Source organism: Bos taurus, chromosome 23, assembly GCF_002263795.3.
Source record: "Bos taurus isolate L1 Dominette 01449 registration number 42190680 breed Hereford chromosome 23, ARS-UCD2.0, whole genome shotgun sequence".
Lineage (NCBI taxonomy): Eukaryota > Metazoa > Chordata > Mammalia > Artiodactyla > Bovidae > Bos > Bos taurus.
This window is the reverse complement of record NC_037350.1, coordinates 10,058,432-10,081,259: the sequence shown is the minus strand read 5'-3', so window position 1 is coordinate 10,081,259 and position 22,828 is coordinate 10,058,432. Positions and strand designations below refer to the sequence as shown.

Genomic DNA, 22,828 nt, shown 5'->3' with positions numbered 1-22,828 from the left:
GGATCTGGGTCTTTGTTTTCCTCATTTTTTCGGGGACTGAAGTCAAGCATATTTAGACCCTGCTTCTCTGTGAAGGTTTAGAGCAGGCACTGTCTCCATCTGAAGCGGCCTTTCTTGACAGCTATAACCACACACCACGCCACCACCCCCCGTTACTCTTCCTGCAGCACGTTTTGTCCTGTGTTTTTCTTTCTTTAGCGTGTCACTTTTGGTTTTTATACCTGAGACCTCTTGCTTGCACTCTGTTGTGGGTTAAAATGCGTTCCCCAAAATGATACAGTGAAGTCCTAACCCCTGATAACCTGTGAGCATGACCTTATTTGGAAGAAGATCTTTGCAGATGTAATTAGTGAGATGAGGTCATGCTGGAATAGGGTGGACCCTAAATCCTCTGGTATCCTTATAAGGAAGGTGGAGATTTGGAAACATATACACACACAGGGAAGATGGTCACATGAAGACAGAAGCAGAAGCTGGAGTGATGTAGCTATAAGCCAAGGAATGGCAAGGATTGCTGGTAACCACTAGAAGCTAGAAAGAGTCTGGGGAGTCTTCTTCTCCCTAAATTCTTCAGAGGGAGCATGGCTCTGCTAACATCTTGATTTCAGACTTCTGGCCTCCAGGAACCATGAGAAAATGAATCTCTTTATAAAGTCACCCGGTTTGTGGAAGTTTCTTACCACACCCCTAGGTAACTGATACATTCTCTTTGCCTAAGCTTAAGTTAAACATGTCAGACAGAAATTATGTGAATGATTTAGTAGTTTATCTTTGTGAAAGCATACTTAATCACAAACAGCAGTCAGTTATAAAAATTACCTAACAAGTCCATTAAATACATTTCTTACTGTTATTGTTTTCAAATGAAATAAAATATTGAACACATGATTGTTAGAACCTTTAGAAACTCAAATTACTCAATTACAAAAGGAAAAGGCAAATAGGAAGAAATTAATTTGTTTTTCATTTCTGATATAAGAGATTTAGTCAGTTTAAATTCTGTAACTGAAAATTTTTTTCTTACATTTTTCCTTAGTAAGTCTGCAAAGAAAATCAATAAAGAAGGCTGTTAATTAACAAGTGAGCACTGGTTATGAATTTAGATCAAACGGACTGGAATTACAAAGTTTGGGAAGTGTTTGCTCTTTTATGTCCTGAGATTGGTTCTGGAAACTAGCAAATGCTGCCTCCTTATCTTTTGCTTTCTTTCCTTTTAGACCTCTGGCAGTGTTTTGAGGATTAAAGAATGGAGTGATGGTTGTCCGAAAGTCAGAGATCAGAGACACTGGAAAACTGAAAAAGTAGTTGGCTTTTACTGACTCAGGGAGATGATTGCCCAAGAGGGACGAAAACTAGTGTCTGAGAAATAAAGTATTCAGAAATAGGGCTGCTGAAGTAGGGAAAACTAGAAAATAGCCTGGGGACTTCCCTAGTGGCCCAGTGGTTAAGACTTCACCTTCCAGTTGCAGGGGTCTGGGCTTGATTCCTGGTCGGGGAGCTCAGATCCCACATGCCTCGTGGCCAAAAAACCAAAACATAAAACAGAAGCAGTATTGTAATGAATTCAATGAAGACAAAAGAAAATAGCCCAGAAACTTCTAGGATGCAGTCAGAAGAGGGTTGTACTGTGAAGAAGAATGAAAAAGGCAAGCATTTCAAGTCAGATGAGTATATAATACAGGAGAGAATCTAGGTGACCTTGGATTTGATGGTAAGTTTTTAGGTATAACACGAAAAGCAGGGTCATGAAAGCATAGATACATAAGTAGAACTTCGTTAAAACTGAAAACTTACACTCTGCAAAAGACACTGTTGGGAGAGTGAAAAGATAAGTCACAGACTGGGAGAAAATATTTGCAAAACACATATCTGGTAGAAGACATGTATCCAAAATATACAAAGAACCCTTAACAGCAAGAAAACAATTTTTTTTTTTTTTTTGGCTTGTGCTACATGGCTTGCCAGATCTTAGTTCCTGATCAGGGATTGAACCTGGGCGTTCGGCAGTGAAAGCACAGAGTCCTAACCACTGGACCACCAGAGAATTCCCCAAACAATCTAATCTTTTAAATGGGAAAAAATCTGAATAGACACCTTGCCAAAGAAGATGGCCAGATGGGAAATAAGCACATGAAAACATGATCTACGTAATATGTCTTTAGGGAATTACAAATTAAAACAACAATGTGATACCACTACATAACTATTGGATTGGCTAAAATCCAAAATATTGACAGCACTAAAGGCGGATAAGGATGTGAAGCAACAGGAACTCAGTCTTGGCTGGTAGGAATGCAGCATGATGCAGCCACTTCGGAAAACAATTTGAAAGTTTCTTATGAGGTTGAACAGAGGCTTACCATGCAATCCAGCAGTTGTGCTCTTAGGCATTTACTGAACTGAGTTAAAAACATGTGCTCGCAGAAAAACCTGCACACAAACTTACAGCAGCTGTATTCATAACTGCCCAGTACTGGAAGCAACCAGGATATCCTTCAAGAGGCTAACGGATGAACAAATGGTGGCGCATCCAGACAATGGAATGTTGAGTGAGAAAAGTAAGTGTTATCAAGTCACAAAAAGACATGCTGCTGCTGCTAAGTCACTTCAGTCGTGTCCGACTCTGTGCGACCCCACAGACGGCAGCCCACCAGGCTCTGCCTTCCCCGGGATTCTCCAGGCAAGAACACTGGAGTGGGTTGCCATTTCCTTCTCCAGTGCATGAAAGTGAAAAGTCAAAGTGAAGTCGCTCAGTCGTGTCTGACTCTTTGCGACCCCATGGACTGCAGCCCACCAGGCTCCTCCGTCCATGGGATTTTCCGGGCAAGAGTACGGGAGTAGGTTGCCATTGCCTTATGACTAAACAAAAAACTAGTGTGAAAAGGCCGCCTACTCTATGAATCCAACTATATGGCATTCTGGAAAAGGCAAGACTATAGAAACAGTAAAAAAAAAAAATACTAGCTGCCAGGGCTTCAACAGGCAGGATGTGGGATGGGGTGATTAATAGATGGATTCATTTAAGGCAGTAAAATTATTCTATATGATACTATAATTGTGGCTACATGACATTGTGCGTTTATCAAAGCACGTGGAACTATGCAACGCACAGGCTGAGCGTTAATGTAAACTATGAACTGTAGTTAATGGGAGTATATCAGTGCTGGTTCATAGATTGTAACCAGTGTACCACAAGATGTTTATAATAGATATGCACCTATGTGTTGTAACCAGGAAGGATTCACCATGAGAATCTACTAGAAAACACATTAATATATTCATTATATAAACAGATGCAAAGGGGAAAACATGATATTTTTACAGAAAAGGCATTCAATGCAATTTAAGTCATGCAATTAAAAAAAAAAACTAGCAAATTAGGAAAAAAGTTTACTTCCTTAACCTGTTCAAATGTATCCACCAAAACCCAGTAAACATTCATGCTTAATTGCAACATTAAGTATTGTAGTAGCAAACTCCCTTTGAAACAAGGCAAGGTTGCCCACTATCTTATCCTTATGCAGACTAGGTATGGCCTTTGCTTTTCCCCACTGTTCGTTATTAGACAAAGAAGCCAAAATAAAAAGAGTGCAAGGAGCATTGCCTTCAGAAGAATATGTGTTCAAACAGATAAACCAAAAGTTTAGAACAAGCATAATAGACATTAAAATAGCTAAGGAAGGGTATTAGTGATATGAAACACACAAAAAATGAAATAGATATATTGGGTATGTTCTGTCAGTATGCATGCCCTTTGAAGCTCTGTTATTAGGCACAGACACGTTTACGTGTCACATAAATGTTACATAATCTTAACCGTTTAAGATGGTTGTGTCTTTCTGATGAAAACTGACCCTTTCGTTTTATGAATGTCCCTCTTTGTCTCTGATAGCTTTGTCCTGAAATCTTCTTGATTTGATCTGCTCTGGCCACTCATGCTGGCTTGTGTACTGTTTTCATAGTCTATGATTTTTTATCCTTTTACTTTCAGTCGACCTGTGTCTTTCTTTAAAGTACTTCTCATGTAGATAGCAAGTTGTTGGGTCTTTTCTACCCTTTTTGATAATCTCTGCCTTTGATTTGTAGTGTTTAGGTTATTTACATTAATGTAACCATAAATATGGTTGGATTTAGGTCTACTATTTGTTACTTCTGTTTTTTCTATCTACTTTTTTCTTGCCTTTGTTTGGCTTAATTGAATGTTTTACTCATTTTGTTTTAATTCTTATTTTGCCTTAGTTTTTAGTAGCTCTTCTGGGGATTATAATATGCATCCTAAATTTATCATAGTCTACTTGGATTTTATATTATATCATGTCACATTAAATATGAGAATCTTAAAACAGTAAAGTTCCTTCCCCAACTTATCTTTTGTGCTGTTGTCTTCATATTTATTAAATGGACGTATTATAAACTTTGCAATGTAGTGGTATATTCTTCACTTTAAGTATTCCTGTCTCTTTTAAAGAAACTCTGAGAAAGAATGTACGGTTGACTTTTGAGCAATACAGGAGTTAGGGGTATAGATCCTCTGTGTAGTCAAAACTCTGTGTATAACTTACAGTCAGCCCTCCATCTGTGTGGTTCCTCAATGTCCAGGGCTCTGCCACCATGGTCCTAACCTGCCACGGATCATGTAGTATGACGCCTATCTAGTGAATTTTTCATTTATGTTTTTCACTCGAGAATTATCTCTTATTAATAGTTTCTAGTTCTCTGATGAATTTGACCACTTGCTCATTCATTATGAGTGCATTTATTAAGGTTCTTGAACATATATATTATTGCCACTTTGAAAGCTTCACCAACTAATTAAATATCTGAGTTGTTTCAGAATTGCTTCCTATTGACTGCTTTCTTCTCTTACCTGGAAAATCCCATGGACAGAGGAGCCTGGTAGGCTGCAGTCCATGGGGTTGCTAAGAGTTGGACATGACTGAGCGACTTCACTTTGACTTTTCACTTTCATGCATTGGAGAAGGAAATGGCAACCCACTCCAGTGTTCTTGCCTGGAGAATCCCAGGGATGGGGGAGCCTGGTGGGCTGCCGTCTGTGGGGTCGCACAGATTCAGACACGACTGAAGCGACTTAGCAGCAGCAGCAATAGACTGCTTTCTTTTAGCTATGGTTCACATTTCCGTGCTTATTTGCAGATTCAGCATTAAAAAAAAAAAAATCTTCTAATTCTGAGCATTGTAGCTGATACATTGTAGAAAATCTAGATTCTTTTAGCTTCCTCTAGAGACTATTTTTATCAGGCAGTTAACTTGGCAGGCATAAAATTTCAAATTCTGTGTCCCTTGAGATGGGCAGCCGCTAATATTTCTGCTCAGTTCTTTTAGTTTCCAGTTGTCTTTGTCTGGTTGTTTTCTGCTGGGCTCCTTGGAGTATCCCTTGTATATGCACAGGTCAGGAGTCAGCTAAGGGTTTGGTCAAATTTTATATGCATTTTAAAGAAGCCTCTGTGGCTTCTTCCTTTCTTGGATTTCCTTTCTAAACTTGATTCTCTTGACTTGTCAAACCAGTAAGACCAGCAACATCATGCTTGAATTCTGGTCATCCAATGCTAGAATTGTTCTGGGTAGTGCCTTCAGGCAAAAATCCTCATAATCACGTCTTATCCACTGCACCTCCCTTCTATCAGCAGTTAACTCCCAGTTTTTCTTCCTTTTTTTGTTCTCTCCATGCCCTTCAAATAATTGTATTCTTTTATTTTACCCAGCGTCCATATTTATTATAATACAATACAGGATACTCCGCAACTACTGGAAGTAGAATCTCCAGCTTCTTTTGATGTTGTTGTTAATTAATTGCCTTCCCAAATGCTAGTGGTAAAGAACCTGCCTGCCAATGCAGGAGACATAAGAGATGCGAGTTCTGTTCCTGGGTTCGGAAGATCCCTTGGAGAAGAGAATGGCAACCCACTCCAGTATTTTTGCCTGGGGAATCCCATGGACAGAGGAGCCTGGTAGGCTACAGTCCACGGGGTCACAAAGAGAGGAACACGACTGAAGCAAGTTAGCACGCACGTTAATTAATTAATTGAATTTTGGCCGTGCTGGGTCTTTGTTGCTGTGCACGGGCTTTCTCTCGAGTTGCGGTGAGTGGGGGCTGCTTTTCGTTGCAGTGCACAGGCTGCTCAGTGTGGTGGATTCTTGTCGCAGAGTGCAAGCTCTGGGCGTGCAAGCCTCAGTAGTTGTGGCACACGGGCTCAGTGTTTGTGACTCATGGGAGCGATAGCACGCAGGCTTCAGTAGTCGTGGTGCACAGGCTTTGCTGTTCCACAGCATGTGGAACCTTCCCGGACCAGGGACTGAACCCCTGCCCCTGTATAGGCAGGCGGATTCCTATCCAATGTACCATCAGGGAAGTCCAGAACCTCCAACTTTTGTTAAGATGTCTGAAATTTAAAAGAAAGATCCAAGGTAGATGTATACATTTGGTATTCACTGACATATAGATAGTATTTAAAGCCGTGAGAATAGATGAGACCATTAAGAGGTGAGCATAAATGTAAAAGGGAAACGAGTAGAAAGAGGTTTTTTTTAAAAAAAAAATCCTCATTAAATTTAAAGTAATAACAGATGCTATTTATTGAGCTGTGTGCAGAAGACTTTCTGTGTATCTCATTGACTTCATCCAACAGTATCGCCAGGCAAGAAATTAAGGCTCAGAGGGAAGTGGTTTGCACGGGGTCACATAGGAGGTGGCAGCGAAGAAGAGCGACTAGTGAAGGAGACTATTGAGAAGGAGCAAACCATGTGGTAGGAGAAAAACCCTGGGTATGTTTTTTAAACTTTCAGAGTCCCAGTTTCCGCATCTGTAAAATGGGACTAGCAATGACCCTGTCGTTAGAGGATTAGAAACAATGTATGCCAAGAACCCGAAACAGTCACCTAGGAAGCATGCAACTAGAGGATAGCTGTAATGCCCATGAATGTTTAATTTGTTGTTTAGCTTTACTATTGGAGAAGGCGATGGCACCCCACTCCAGTACTCTTGCCTGGAAAATCCCATGGATGGAGGGGCCTGGTAGGCTGCAGTCCATGGGGTCGAGAAGAGTCGGACACGACTGAGCGACTTCACTTTTGCTTTTCACTTTCATGCATTGGAGAAGGAAATGGCAACCCGCTCTGGTGTTCTTGCCTGGAGAATCCCAGGGACGGGGGAGGCTGGTGGGCTGCCGTCTATGGGGTCGCACAGAGTCGGACACGACTGAAGTGACTTAGCAGCAGCAGCAGCAGCTTTACTATTTCACGCAAATAGAATGAAGGTCCCCCAGATTCCTCACCCAGGGGTCAGTGGACATAGGGATGGAAATGACTGAGACTATCAGTAAGGGCAAGAGGAAGAAGGCCCTTCAGGATGCCTGTCTAAAGTGGACTCTGTGAACCAACCAGCATCCAGATGGGAGAAGTGAAAACCGTTTCCACTACCCCTAGGACGCCATGTGTCTGCAGGATTGATGAGTGGACTCTCTGGGTGTGGACAGTACCTCCAGGTCCTTTCAGGGATATAGGCTCAATCCACACAAAAGGAAGAAAACCTACAAATCAAGCCAAAAAATAAAACTTTTATTATTTTTATTTTATTATGCTATATATTTGATTATAACCCAGTGTTTAAAATAAATATCCATGAATCCACTCTGATATAAATAAATTGCTGAATAAATCTCCCATGCAGGGGAACTCCAAATAATTTCCCTTCTCAAGGAATGGCAAAGTAAAGAGGGAAGAAGTAACCAAACAGTGGAGAAATCTGGCTAATACAACCTTACTTAAGCAATCAAGGTTAACACTGACAGTGATCAATCATTTTGACACTAAATAACTAAACAACAACAAACTCATGATATAATATGATCACATTTTACTCATGGGACCTTTGTCCCCAGAACACATTATCCCAGTCTTACTATGAGAACACATCAGATAAACCCTAACTGAGAGACATTTTACAAAATACCTGACCAGTACTCTTCAAAATTGTTAAAATAACTGAAAATAAGCTAAGTCTGAGAAACTGTCACAGCCGAGAGGAACCTCAGGAGACATGTAGCAAAGTGAATGGGATCCTGGAACAAAAGAGAATAGGTAAAAATTAGGGAAATATAAAAGTATAGATTTTAGTTAATGATATATCGATATTTATTTATTAGTTGTGATAAATGTAGCATACTAATTTTAGATATTAATAATAGGGAAACTGGATATGGAGCGCACAGAAAGAAAAGTGTGTAGTCTCTCAGTCATGTCCAGCTCTTTGCAATCCCATGGACTGTAGCCCGCCAGGCTCCTCTGTGCATGGGATTCTCCAGGCAAGAATACTGGAGTGGGTGGCGATGCCCTCCTCCAGGGTATTTTCCGGACCCAGGGATCAAAGCCCGGTCTCCCGCATTGCAGGCGGATTCTTTACCATCTGAGCCACCAGGGATGGCAGCTTTTATATAAATCTAAAACTATTCTAAAACTAGAAGTTTATTTTATATATTTAAACAAAGTTTAAAAGGTACAGCTTAACACTAGACACAGAGAAAGTTTTCTGGAGTCATTTTATTCCTGATTGTTAGGGAGGTGGCTGAAGTCATGGCTTCACTGTTAAAAAAAGGACAGGAAACAGGAGAGACAGGTGTGGACAATGGCAGGCAGGCTCCTGGACAGGCAGAGAAGGGTGTCAGTTGCAACAATGGAAAAATCTGGGAGAGAGGCAGAGAGAGCCACATGTCATCTCACCTGTTCTTTGAAAACTCACACCTATGCTGAACATGTTGGAAACAGTTGAACAGTGGGCTTTTAACCATTGGCCTTAAAAAGAAGTGAAGGGAAGGAAGGAAGGAGGGAAGGAAGGAGGTAGAGGAGGGAGGCAGGGAGGAAGAAGGAGAAGAGAAACAGAATTTCCATTTCAAAAAATTCTTACTTAAAACAACTTTCTGGACTGTTAGCAGTATTTCACAATGCAGTCATCTCATTTTGGCAGCTTGATTGATTTCCTGATTTTCAGGAAAACTGAGCTGTCATCTGGTTCCTACTTGGCTGTTTTACCGACATGAATATGCAGTTCTCACAAAATGTGAAATGGCTGCTGAAGAAGTGAAGTATAATTCTTCCTGACGTGTTGCTCCAAGCCCTCCACTGTCTCAAAGATGAAGAAACCCAGTGGAGAAACTTTCCTCCTTTCCCCATAAAAAAAGAGAGTGAGGTTCACTTCTTTGGGCGTTTTTCACATCAACTGAAGCTTCTGAGCCAGTCTTTCGGGCAGGAGTGGATGGGAATGGGTGCGCCTCCACAGTTTTCTGTGATGCCCACGCAGCTCCACTGAAGGTCAAGAGCAGCGGCTGTGGCATGGATCTCTGGGTACTCTCAAGAGCATGGCTGTCATCAACATGTGTTGTTGAGCACCCCCTGGTACAAGAGCTAATTTTGACTCTCTATGCACTTTCCCCTCACCAGTCCTATGAGGTGGTAGGCCCTTCTATACCATTTTAGAGAAAGAAAATGAGGTTCAAAGGAGTAGATACCCTGGCCCCCCAACTTACATGGTGTGATGGTTAGTTTTATGTGTCAACTTGGATACGCCGTATGCCCAGTGGTATCCTTAGACCCTAGTCTAGAAGATGCTGGAAAGAAATTTTGTAGATGTGATTAACATCTACAATCTGACTATGCAAAGCATAAATGTTTGCAAACCTCATCTAATTAGTTGAAGGCCTTAAGAGCAAAAATTGAGTCTTCTTAGAAAGGACAGAATCTGCCTCAAACCTATAAGATGTTCTGCCTGAATTTCCAGCTTACTAGCCTGCCCTTCAGATTTCAGGCTTGCCAACTACTCCCCACCCAGTTCCATGAGCCAATTCCTTAAATCCATCTCTCCCTTCTCTCTCAACCCCAGGTCTTTTCGGAAGCAAAGCCCACAACTCCACACTTCTCAACTCCACCCTCTGCTGCCTCCTAGATCCTACCTGAGAAGCTGCAGATAGCAGGGTCGTAATATAAGCTGTACTATAAGAGCCCCACTCCAGTACTTTTGCCTGGAAGATCCCATGGACGGAGAAACCTGGTAGGCTGCAGTCCATGGGGTCGTGGAGAGTCGGACACGACTGAGCGACTTCACTTTGACTTTTCACTTTCATGCATTGGAGAAGGAAATGGCAACCCACTCCAGTGTTCTTGCCTGGAGAATCCCAGGGACGGGGGAGCCTGGCGGGCTGCCGTCTATGGGGTCACACAGAGTCGGACACGACTGAAGCGACTTAGCAGCAGCAGCATAAGAGACCGGGGTCAGATCTCTCGAGGACCCTCTGAGGGAAGATGTAATATGAAGGAGACCAGTTGAGTGGAGAAAACCACTGTTGAGAAGGAGGACGTGACAATGTCAGGAAGATGGGGTAATCAAGGAGGGAAGAGCATGAGGCAGAGAAAACAAAAATAATGGTTAATGCTTAGTGAGCACTTCCCGTGTGCCAGGTACTGTTCTGAGTGCTTCCCTTATGTTAATTTCTTTAGTACTATTAGGCTCACTTTATAGATGAGGAAACTGAGGCCCAAGGTCACAGTTTCTGGTACAGGGTGAAACAGCAGGGAGTTGCCAGAGCCCAACACTTAACCCCTTAGGAAGCCACACAGGGAAAGAGGGTGAAACAGAGGTGCCGCTCTACTGACAGGATGGAAAGGCGAGGCTGGGCTGGGCTGTCATTTCTAAAGCCAAGGCCGGATCTTGCTTGCCTGGAGGAAATCCAACCACAGTCTCTGTTGGGGTTCCTCCTTGGAACTTCTGTATAAACAGAAGTTCTGGGATCTTACGAACCCCACAATATGAGGAAAGTTCCTTCTGTTCACCAATCTGTACTTAAAAGCCCTGAGGTGCTGCATCAGGTAAGAATGTGTAGGCTCTCCATGGTGGCTCAGCAGTCAAGAATCTGTCTGCAGTGCAGGAGACCCGGGTTCGATCCCTGGGTCGGGAAGATCCCTGGAGGATGGCATGGCAACCCACTCCAGTATTCTTGCCTAGAGAATCCCACGGACAGAGGAGCCTGGCGGGCTGCCGTCCAGTGACATAGAGTCGGACACAACTGAAGTGGCTAAACAGCAGCAGCAGCAGCAGGCTCTCCACAGGAGAAACCCTAAATAATTTCAGCCAAGACCAGGAGACCTTGGCTTATGGTCCAGCCTCCCCGAGCATACTCAGCAGCCTCCTCCTGAGTTTTTCCAGGGTGTTGACAGGGAGCTGGACACAGTCCCAGAAGAATGTGGGCACTGATGGCCCTCTGCCTCGATCCAGTCAGGAGAAACCACTGCTAAGCCACACCACTTCTCAAATGCACTTCCCTTCCTCACTCCCTCACCTTCGTGCCCTCCTGGAGTCCTACTAAAATACTCTCAAGGGGGAGACCTTTGGGAAAACAAAGAGCAGCAAGTGTCTTCCTGGGAGTTTCTCCTCTTGGCCAGTTGCCACAAGCCTGTCTTCTGTGTCTGTGATGGTTGAGAGGATGGGACAGTAACGCAAGAGGGAGGAGCACACACGCTGGTCTCAGTGGGTGACTACGCCGCTGTTGGGGGGAAAGAACAGGGCGCTGCTAAACAGGAGACCTGGACCCCAGCCTCTGCTCTGGGCCAAATGTCTTCAGCAAAACTGTTTAGAAGGAATGCTGTGGGGGTGGGGGTGGGAGGAGTCCACCTTCTTGAAAACTAGATACAGAGGCCTCTGCAAATTGCCTAGCAAAATGCCCCAGTCAGACCCATCCCTCCCTGGATGGCAAGGTTGGGAGACACAGGAATGGCAGGAAGTATGTGTTGTGGCGTCTGGGGGCAGATCTTGGCATTTCCAGCCTGGCTCCATGATCATACAAGGTGAGGTGTAGGGGTACAGGTGGTGGTTAAGAAGTAGCAAAGGATCCCTAAAGTCGCATTTTTGTATCCAAGACAGAAGTTTTTAACTAGGATCCCTGAACCACAGCCTGTACACTGGAATTCAGAGGTCGGTGAACTGAGACTGGAAAATATTACAACTTAACCTCCACTCACCTCCATTTTCTCAGTTATGAATAAAGGCAAAAAACTGCAGTTGCATTGGCAGGGCCAGTAGAAAGCAGTGCTTTTTCTTTTACATTTGCAGGTATCTTGAAACATTGTTTAAACTCATTTCTACTTCAAGTTGACAGTGGTTTATTGGGCTCATCCCCTTGATTCTTGTTATTTAATGTGTTAAAGAAACCCATATATTACAACATCACACGCTTCGATATTTTCACAACTGTATTTCATCATAGCTAGTTTCCTTTGTGATCCCTGTATGCAAAGGAAAATATTTTGAGAAGGGATTCACGGCACAAAAGAGGTCAAGGGCCCCCAGACCAGGAGCGGTCCCTATTGACATGCTGGCCCAGAGTGAGGATGGCTGCCCAGCTGAGCACAGGCTCCCACAGGAGGACCCAGGTCAGAATCCCACCAGGCACTGCTCCTGCTCCAGGAAACCTTGGCGTGGGACGCAGGGATGAGGCATGACCGCGGCAAGTCACTGAGATCTTGAGCTCGATGGAGTGGCCTTGGGCCTCTGCTGCCCGTTGTGAAAAAGGAGACCTCCAGCCTCTTTACCTTCAGCTACATGAGGATGGAGCCCCAAGCTCACTGTGGAATAAAGGGAAGGGAGCACTCAGTTGTTCTTAGGAAGTTTTTTCAGCCACCCCCCCCCCCACCCCCGCCCCGCCCTTTGCTTTTTTGCCATGCTGTGCAGCACTCAGGATCTTAGTTCTCTGGCTAGGGATTGAACGCACACACCCTGCAGTGAAAACACGGAGTCTTAACCATTGGACCACCAGGGAAGTCCCCAGCCCAATTTAAAGAAACAAAAGCCAAGTGTAGGGAGAAGGGACAAGAGAGATTCTTCCTCCTGCAGCTACGGTTATATTTTCTTGGCTGAGGGATGAGAGGAAAGTGTCAACCGATGAACCAATATTGGTACATTATTTTTAAAGAAAGTCCATAGCTTACTTGAGGGTTCACTGTTTGTGTTGTACAGTTCCACTGGTTTTGAAAAATGCATAATGTCGTGTATCCACCATGACATCATTCAGAATAGTTTTACTGCCCTAAAAATGCCCTGTCTGAGCCTCAGTTTTAACATCTCTAAAATGAGAAAGTGAAACTCCTCTAAATCCCCTCATCCTCCCATTGTAGGTTTCTAATTTAGGCCTCTTGACAAATTAAAGTGGTACTGAAATCAACAAAATGTTGCTGTAAGTGTGACCTGATATCCATCAGAATCACTGAGCTTGGGTTGAGGTAACAGGGTCCTCATTCAAACCTTCTGGGGTCTCAACCTCAGACCCGTTAAACCCAAGGTCAGAGCCCAGGAATCTGCATTTTTAATCAGACCCTGGTGCACAGGGAAGTTTGAGACCCCAACAGGGAATTCAAGCCTGAACACGAGGACCCGATCCATTGTCAGGTTAGAGCTCAGGAGCGACGTACAATTCCCCAAAGCGGGAAGGAGCCAAACTCTTTTCCTGGAAAAAGCCCATTTCTGCCTTCCGCAGCTCCCAGTCAACAAGCCTGCCGTTGTTTTGCATCTTGATTGCTGATCACTCACCCAAAATAACCTGCATGCAGTGTCTCACCAGCTGCAGCTCTCTCTGCAACTGCCTTAATTTAGCAGCCAGTCACATTTGGCTCCACAACAAAGAGGCTCTGGGAAGGGGCCCCTCCCTCATGGCCATCTGTCGTGGATTGAATAAAGTGCCCCCCAAACTCACGTCCCCCACCCAGAACCTCAGAATGTGACTTTATTGAAAATAAGGTATTTGCAGACGTAATTACCAATGATTAAGATGAGATCATACTAGATTAGGGTGGGTCCTAAATTCAGTGACGGATGTTCTTATAAGATCAGTCAAAGACACAGTAGTGGAGAAGGCCAGGACAGGGGCGGAGATAGTGATGATGTAGTGACATACAGGGCAAAGAACACCAAAGATTCCAGGAGTCACCAGAAGCTAAAACGAGGCCAGGAGAGATTCTTGCCTAGAATCTTCAGAGGGCACATGGCCCGGCCAACACCTTGATTTCAGACTTCCAGCCTCCGAACTGTGAGAATAAATTTCTATGATTTTAAAGCCTCCTAGTTTGTGGTAATTTGTTACAGCAGCCCTAGCAAGCTAATACACCATCACTACCGCAGACCGCCACCCCAGTTCAGCCCCACTCCAGCCATGAAAGAAAGGACTCCACACACACAAGCAATTCTCCACATTATGTGCTTTAATGTGGCCAGTTATGATCAGAGCTATTTTTTCCCAGCCAACACCTCTGAATTCTGCATCTACTAGGCCTGTTTCCTACACAAGCCCTCCGTCCTCTGCTTGGAAGGCTATAATCCAAGACGGGTTGAGACTTCAGTAGTGATAAATAAATATTGGTCCCAGGGGCAGTGCCTGGTAGGTGGTATCACGAGGCCATTCCTGGGCTCAGCCGAGGGTCGGGCTAGAAGGGTCACTGCAGCTTCATGCCACTCCGGCGCCGAGAGTCCTTCCGGGCAATGGGGCTGAAGTTCACGATCTCCTTGTAGATGTGCTCTGAGGAAGGCAGGGGTGGTGGTGGGTGCTGAGGGCAAGCGCCTGCCTCCCTCCCCCAGCAGACATGGTGCAAAGCGGGAAGTCCACTCAGCACAGGGAGAAAGAAGCACACGCAGGAGACTGTTTGCTCAGAGAGAAAGAGGCCACAGTCTCCAGGAGAAATGCCAGGGCCGCTGAGGCCAGGCGGGGAAACGAAGCCAGCAGAGGAGACAGAGGCTGCAGGCTGCGGGGAGAAGGCGCTGAGGCGCCCAGCCCTTACGCTTCCATTCGTCCACTGTGAGTTTCTCGCGTTCTAAGGAATCCTCGAGCGGCTGCTGGGCCTCTGTCTCCTCCTCAGGGTCCCGGAAGGGCTCAAAGAAGGGGTGGGCGAGGGCCTGCGAGGCCGTCAGGCGCTTGTCCACGTCCAGCTCCAGCATCTTCTCCAGCAGGTCTGTGGCTGCCGTCACAGAGCATGAGCCTCCTGCCCCAGGCCTGGGAGAACCCAGCCCACCCGCGGGGACACAGACTGCAGGCCCCTGAGACTCACCCTGGGGGCTGGCACGCGGGAATAGCTGAGAGAAATCCTTTTTGGGGCTTTGTGGCAGGGACTGGATGTAGGATTTGGCCTGGAAGACAGAACAGCAGAGTAATCCCCAGTTGTCAGCTCCTTGGGACTCAGGCCATAGGATCTAAAGCAGGGACCCCAGAAAAGCTGCTGAGCAGGGCTGAGGGCTCAGGTCTGAATCCAAAGTGAGATAAAGGCAAGAGCCCTTGCCAGGGCAGAGGGGTGGTGGGGGTGAGCCCACCTCCCTGACCCTGGTCAGCCAAGGGCACAGCCCCGGCCAGCCTGGGCCCATCTGCCACTCACCGCCTTGTCATTGAGCTTCTGCACAAACTCTGCACCCGGCACCCCGGTCACTTTCAGAATCTGGGTCAGCTGGTCCAGGTCTTGGCAGCAGGTTAAGGCTCGGCCTCACTCACTGGGGTGGGAGGTGGTCTGGAGCCGCCCTTCCCGCTGCCCCTCCATCAGGCCCGCCCAGCAGGGTGGACCATCCAGGCTCCAGACACTCACCTCCTCCTGTTTTCAGGAGTGGAGGTTCATCCTCCAGGATGCAGGTGAGACTTGCCACCTGCCAGGCTGGGTTAAGGGTCCCTCCCCACAAATGCTCCTGCAGGTGCCACCTTCCCAGCTTCATCCCACTCCGTCACCTCCGTGCATTTCTTTGTCTACTCCCCCCACAGCCTTGCATTCTGAGTTTGGCAGGGAGACCCCGTCTCGTCTCCCCAGTCCCAGTATGGCACACGGAGGTGCTCAACTGGTGCGTGTGGTGCCAAAACATCAAGTATTTTTCTGCAGGATGGTGGAATCACAGGTGACTGGTTTTCATCATTTTGCTTCTCTGCACTTTAAAACTACTCCACTGAGAAGCATGTATCACTTTCACATTAAGAAAAAGAGAGAGATTTAAGTAATAAAGTGTCTGTTGAAGGAATGAATCCCTGGATGAAGACTGGCTTTTCCAGCAAAGGATACAGTCTTTCCCCTTGAACAGCGTCTTCCCTGTCAGCATCTCTGCCATGATACAGCCCACAGACCAGATGTCCACTGCAGAGGGAGGGGGAGGAGGTGTCACCTGGACCGGCTGGCCAGGACCCGACAGTTGGTCAACCCAGAGTCTCCAAGACAGGCTTGAGGCAGCCATCAGAGAAGACCCTCAGTCCCTTCCCTGGGGCAGCCAACCACTGACCAGTCTGATTGTAATGCATCCAGCTGAGAATCACCTCAGGGGCCCGGTACCAGCGGGTCACCACGTAACCCGTCATCTCCACATCCGTATGCCGTGCCAACCCAAAATCCAAGATCTACAACTCAGGGCACAAAGGGAAAAGAGCTCGCTGAGGAGAGGGGGCTCCTGGAGCAGCGTCTGGGGGCTCCGGTGGAAGAGGGGCCCACCCTGAGCTCAGGCTGACCCCGCCGCAGCCCAATCACCTTCAGCTCACAGTCCTCATTCACAGCGAGGTTGCCCGGCTTCAGGTCCTAGAGGAGAGGAGAGATGGAGCGCTGGACGCAGGCAGAGATGAGGTGGCCCCACTCGGCTGCCACCCAGCACGCGGCCCTGGCCCTTTCTCTGGGTGCCGGGCTTCTGTGCAGAGTGAGGGTTGGACCAGGTGTCCTCTAGGGTCCATCCAGCTCTAACATGCTCCTGACTCTTGGAGCCTGAAACACCCAGCTCAGCTTCACTGGTGATAGTTTCCCAAAAAGTTCCCCAAAACACAGCAATTCTTCTGAGCAGGCCTTCTTGGGCCAAGGCTGGGTCTGAAAACTCCCTATCCCTGGCTCCCCTTGTGCCATCTCCCCCCAACTTCAAGAAGATCCCAGGGGTGGGCAGGGCCTTTGAGGATGTAGCAGAGAAAGCACTCACCCTGTGGACGACCCCAGCTGAGTGGATGTACTGTGTTGGGGAGAGAGAGGGAGAAGCCTGAGTCCAGAGTTCGGCTTTCATACCAGGTGCTTCGGGCTGGCTCAGAGACCACCTCTGCCCTGTCATGGCGTGTTCTCCCAAACCTTCAAGGCCTGGCCTCCCCCAGACCCCAGGTCTCAACACCCAGCCCCTCTCCTCTGCCCTCTGGCAGGCTCCCACCCACCTTAAGACCCTTGAGCATCTGGTACACCAGGTACTGGATCTTGTCCTCACTGAACTCCATCCCCATGATCTTCTGCAGGTCCGTCTGCATGAAGGGCATCACCAGGTAGCTGCAAGGCATGAGGGCTTCCTGAACAGTCCCCAGCCCCACCCAGCCCCAGGTCCCAGCTCAGAGGAGGGGCACAGGGCTGGGGCAGAACAGAGGCCTTAGAGATGACCTTCGTGTGCAAGAAGAGCCAGCCCCACAACAGCCAGCCAAATCCCCAGGCAGTGGGCCTCCCGGCTCCTGGCTCCCAGCCTGGCCCTGGCAGCCGCCCTGTTGGCAGAGCTCAGGGTGTTTCAGCTGGAGCTGTGCTCAGGAAAACCAAATGCATCTGTGTTCCCGCTCTTCAAAGGTGTCCTCTCCTTGCCCTCCTCCACGCCCCACAGAAAGCCACTGCTGTGAGTTAGAAACATCTGCCAGGATTTCCTTCTGCTTCTGTACAAATATTTTCTCCCCATCTCAGAGGGTCATGAGCTGCCATGAAAATCCTCAAACATCCAAAAATGTCTCCCTTCCAAGAAGGAAACAATAAAACAGTTTCTAGGAGGGTGAAGAAGGAAGAAAGAGAGTTGAACCATCACCCTCACTTAATGGGATTGCAAAACAGGTCAAAGTCAGCAAAATCTAACTGCTACTCAAGGCAGTAACAGCAAAGTCCAGACAAAAAAGGATAAAGATCTAGAAAGGAATTAAAAAAAATAAAAGAATGTGGAGGCCATCTCCATGAGCCTGTGACTTCCGGTCTTCTTCCACCTGACTGCACCCCCTCCCACGCACTGGGACCCCCTGCTCCAGGCACAGGCTCCTTCCCACCTTCATGTTTCACCTCTACGTGGAAACTGATTCTTTTCAGCTGACAAGCTCACTGACGTCTTAAGGTGCTACAGCCACCCTCCCTTAACCTTATTTCTTCGAGTACCCCACTCCTCCTCGCTCTCCCTCCTGATCAAACTTCTAGATAGAGTGGTCCTCACCTGTCCACCCCACTGCCTTAATGCGCAGTTCCCTGACAACAGGGTGTCTGTTCCTGCCCCACCAGCCCAGCGCACACACCCACGACTCCCTTTCTTTCTACTGGAACTTGTGCAAAGCTTGACATCCCCTCAGGATTCTCTGCGAATCCTACCTCGGGTCAGGCGGCCTCAGCTCTCTGCCTGCGCATTCTCGTGTACCTTCTCTTTCATGTTGGTATCTTGACCCACAGCATCGCATCATGCCCTACACTAGCCTGTCCCTGGGCTTCGGCTCTCATCCGCCAGTGATTATTCTGGCCCAAATCCACATCCCTGGCTCAGACCTTCCTAAACTCTGGGTTTATTTGCTGATTAAACACTTGAATGTTCATAGGCTTTGCAAAAATGAAGTGTCCAAAGTGGAGTTCATTATCTTTCTCCTAAGATCGGTTCTTCCTTCACCTTGTATTGCGAGTAGGAACCTGGCATCCCCTGGCTGTCCTTGCCACTGCATCCCAAGGGATACAACACTCTGACAGTGCTGCCTCTCGATGGGTCTCAAGTCAGTTCTTGGGACCCCATCACCTTGACTGCATTTAGACCAAGGTGTAGTTCTCCCAGAGCTGTGTCCCTGCTCCTTTCTTGCTGCTGCCAGAGTGCATCCCCCAAATCCGATCTGATCACCTCACCTTGCTGCTCAAAACTTCTATAGCCTTGAGGCTGCCTGTGGAATCAAGTCTGGACTCAGCCTAACTAAATCAGCCACTGCTTCACTGTACTTCTCAGGATGGCCCAGCCTCTTTCACACATGCATCATGGCTTGGTCCATGCAGTTCCTTCTCCTTGGGACACCTTCAGCCCTTCTACCTCAGGCAAACATTGACTCATCCTTCAGGGCTGAGTTCAGAGTTACCTCCTCTGTGAAGCCCGCTGAGGCAGCTGGCAGTTCCCGGCTCTACCCAGACTTAGAGCACTGACCACCACGGTCAGTATTCACCACTGTCTGTCCTGGAGGAGCTGGTCCACTTTAAATTCCCAATGCTAAGTCCAGCAGCTGGCATTGTAGGGGAAAAAATCCATTCAAACTCACTGCATTAAACTGAAAACAAAAGCATCCTAATAAAGAGAACTGCAGCTACAGTTGAAATAAGACTGGAAAAAAAAAAATCCACCCTCTCAAAGTTTCCTAAATTTTAGCAGGTACTGCGCTAGCAAAGCCGTGCATTTAGCAACTAAATTTTCATGTTCTGTGTAATTCTGAGAAACATCCCCATTGGCCAGGGCAGCCAAGGCTTTGTGATCCTCCCTTCATTCTAGGAAGAGTCCTAGGTCCAGACCCACACCTGCACCAGGACATGGCGAGGGAGGCTGATGCAAATCCTGTGGGGACCGGCACCAATGTCTGCGGTGTTAAGGGTGGGTAAAGCAAAGCAGATGAGCAGACAGCTCTGTGTCAGCTAGGCTCCGTAAAAAGCCCTTGCCACCTTTTCAGGCCAGCTGTTCTGTCCACCCTGGGCTGGATCTCTCCCCAGCCCAAAGGCATATAGCCTCCTGGGACAGGAAGCCCCCCTTTGCCAGAAGAGATAACTTGGACACTCCCTTACTTGCCCCCCTCATTGGCAAGTAAGGTCTGCAAATATCCTGGAACCCAGCACAGCCCGACTTACAAGTCATGGAAGTTGCGCAGGGAGGAGGCTGGGGTGAAGACATCCAGAAGCCCGATGACCTAAAGAGAAGATGGCCAGTGAGGGCCAGGCAGCTGCTGCACCCCTCTACATCTGTCCTCTGCAGCCCCAGGCCTGCACAGGACCACCTGCCCTTTCCTAGAACAGCACCTCCAGCAGGAGGCAGGTTCCCAGCCTTCTGGGAAGAAGCAGTAAAAGGGACAGAGGTGGGAGAGGGATTCCTCCACCTGGGCAGGAATTTGCAGTGCGCTGCGATGGAGAGTCAGGCTGGGATAAGGAATGGTGGACATGTCTGTGCTCACTGACCCCAAGTCTGGTGCTCAGGACAAGCAGCACAAACCCAGTCTCCGCTCAGACAGGGAACCTCGAGTGGGGAAGGGAATCTAGGAGGGGATAGAGATCTTCCAGCCAGCAGGCTCCCTGTCCTTGACCTTGGGTCTCACCACATCCAACCCTGCCTGCCAAAGGGCTGATTCAGAGCTGGGGCCAGACTTTCCAGCTGGAGGCCATGGGGAGGAGCTGACCGAGGAGGAATGGGACTTAAAATATGCACAGTGTTTTGAACTCATTGTTTTAAATGCTTGGGTTTCCCTGGGGTGGCTTAGCAGTATAGAATCCTCCACCTGGATTCTATACTGGAGGTCAGGAGGATCCCCTGGAGGAGGAAAGGGCAACCTACTCCAGTATTCTTGCCTGGAGAATTCCATGGACAGAGGAGTCTGGCGGGCCACAGTCCATGGGGTCGCAGAGTCGGACACAATTGAAGCAACTTAGCACATTTTTTAAAATGCTTATCTGCCAATACAGGTATCCTGCAGCAAAGCCTAGGGGCCAGGCTCAGCACTGGGTCACTAGTTTCCTGGCTGTTTCAATCAGACAGGATAGTCTTGAAGTCAGGCTCCGGGGCCTGGAGCCAGGCTGTCTAGGGTCAGATCCCAGCTCTGCCACTGACTAACCATATAATCTGTCTGTCTACGGCCATACCACCCTGAACGTGCCTGATCTCGTCTGATAACCTGTGAGTCTTTCTGTGCCTCAGTTTCCCTATCTGTATAAGGGGGTAATGGTACTTATATGATACTGTGAGGATTAAACATTCCGGTTTCTGCAAAGTTCTTAGAACTGTGCCTGGCACATAAGTGCTCACAGGTTTCTATTACCCTTGTTGTAGTTATGTGGAAACAACATTAAGGAGGATACTGGGCACCGGGTCTCAGATCTAGAACAACTACAGAGTTCTTCGGTGCCCATTTCCTCATAACAGTGAGACACCAAGTTCATTCTGCTCCACTGCCAAAAATTCCTTTGCACCTTACCTGGGAAGTAGGCAGGGTGGGTCCTGGCACAGTTTTAATAATCAGGTGAGGAACAAGGATCCAGAGGAGCAGGGAGGAGGTTCCCTTTCTGCTGGCGCTGTTGGGTTATCACCTTGGGGTATCTTCCGTGTGTGCGTATGGACGTGTGCACACACAAGGAGGGGCTGGTCAGGACCCTCTCTGGGGCTGCCCTCCCGTCCCTGCCTCCCCGAAGCAGCCCCCAGGCCCAGCCTACGTTTTCATGCTGCATGTGTTTCAGCAGCAGCAGCTCCCGATAAGCCCGCTTGGCAAAGATCTCGGACTGGAAGGGCCGGCTCAGCTTCTTGATGGCCACCTTCTCCCCTGACCGCTTGTCGATGGCTGAGCTGTAGGGTCAAAGGCAGGTCAGCAGGGAGCACGCCCCCCTGCCCCGCCCCAACTCGGAGGCAGGCAGGGCTCCAGACCCTGGGTGGCATATCCCAAGCCATCTGGGGAGCCACAGCCATCCTCATCCCAATCCCTCTGGGCCAGTAGTCTAAGCCAGGAGGAGCTGATTGATGCCCACCACCTGGAATGTGAGTGAGCCGCTGAAAGCACAGTGGGACTGGGAGAGTGAGGAGGGAGCAAGCAGGATCTGAGAGAGGTGCCCTACACCAAGGTCAAACACAAGGTAATGTCAACAGGATCCCGAACAACTTGGCAAGTCACTTCTTGTTTGCGTCTCCGTGTACCCATGTGTAATAAATAACAATCAATTGGGGTTCGGCCACATAAACTCTGGGGTCCCTTGTAAGTCCTGGAGAAACAGATTCAGTCCTAATTCAACCCACAGAGACCCCCAGCAAGCAGGTGCGAAAAGCGAGCTGGCGCCTGGGGCGGCCCCACGGCCAGCCTCCACAGCCGGAGGCTCCTACTCCACTTCAAGATCCAGTTGCTGCCTCCTCCAGTCCCAGGGTTCAGCCTGGGAAGAGCACCCGCCAAAGTCTTCCCAACCCGCAGGACTCTGGGCCTTGGGGTCCTCGATCAAAGGTGGTGGGTGCACAGCTCGGCGCGCCCAGCAGTTGAGGGGCCACCGGATGCGGATCCGGGAAGCGGGGGGCATTGGCCGGGCTCTGGCTCTTGCGGAGGCCCCGCCCGCGTCCCGGTGCCTGGGCGCCCACCAGCGGCCTGGGCGCCCACCAGCGGCCTGGCCCGATGCCCCAGGCGCCCCCCGACGCCCCAGTGGTCGCGCAGGCGCGGGGTAGGGGGAGGGTCTCACCACACTGAGCCGTAGGCCCCGCTGCCTATGTGCGTCAGGGACACGTAGGTCTTGGGCAGCTCCCAGGCGGTCTTGTTGACGTCCTGCTTGTAGAAGCCCTTTTTCCGGGTGAAGCTCATCCCGGGCACTCGGTGTTGGCGGCCCCAGCGCGGTGGCTGCGCTCGCGGCTCGCCGGGCTCCCAGCACCTGGCCCCCGCCCGCGGTGCCCGCGGTGCCCGCCCAGGCCTCCCGCTCCTCCCCTGCGCGAGGGCGGGTCCCCGTCCAGGCCACGCGTCCCACCTGCCGCCGCGCCCAGGTGCGCTGCGCGGCCACGCCCGGGCCTGCCCGGCCGCGGCTCCCGGGAGCCCCGGGTTTCCGCCGGGGTCCGAGTTCGGAACCCCGGCCATAGGCCCGCGCGAAG

The 22,828-nt window shown here is 48.6% G+C and overlaps 1 protein-coding gene across 1 annotated transcript; it reads right to left on the bottom strand.

Moving 5' to 3' along the window:
* Positions 1-14,240: 14,240 nt before the first annotated feature.
* On the bottom strand, positions 14,241-22,601 carry MAPK13 (mitogen-activated protein kinase 13). Its single transcript, NM_001014947.1, is given in 12 exon segments — positions 14,241-14,570; positions 14,830-15,006; positions 15,097-15,175; positions 15,418-15,497; positions 16,084-16,155; positions 16,298-16,412; positions 16,540-16,587; positions 16,973-17,002; positions 17,196-17,304; positions 19,858-19,916; positions 21,427-21,556; positions 22,429-22,601. Coding segments are annotated over 12 exon segments (1,101 nt in total). The 5' UTR covers positions 22,548-22,601; the 3' UTR covers positions 14,241-14,487.
* Between the last annotated feature and the right edge of the window lie 227 nt (positions 22,602-22,828).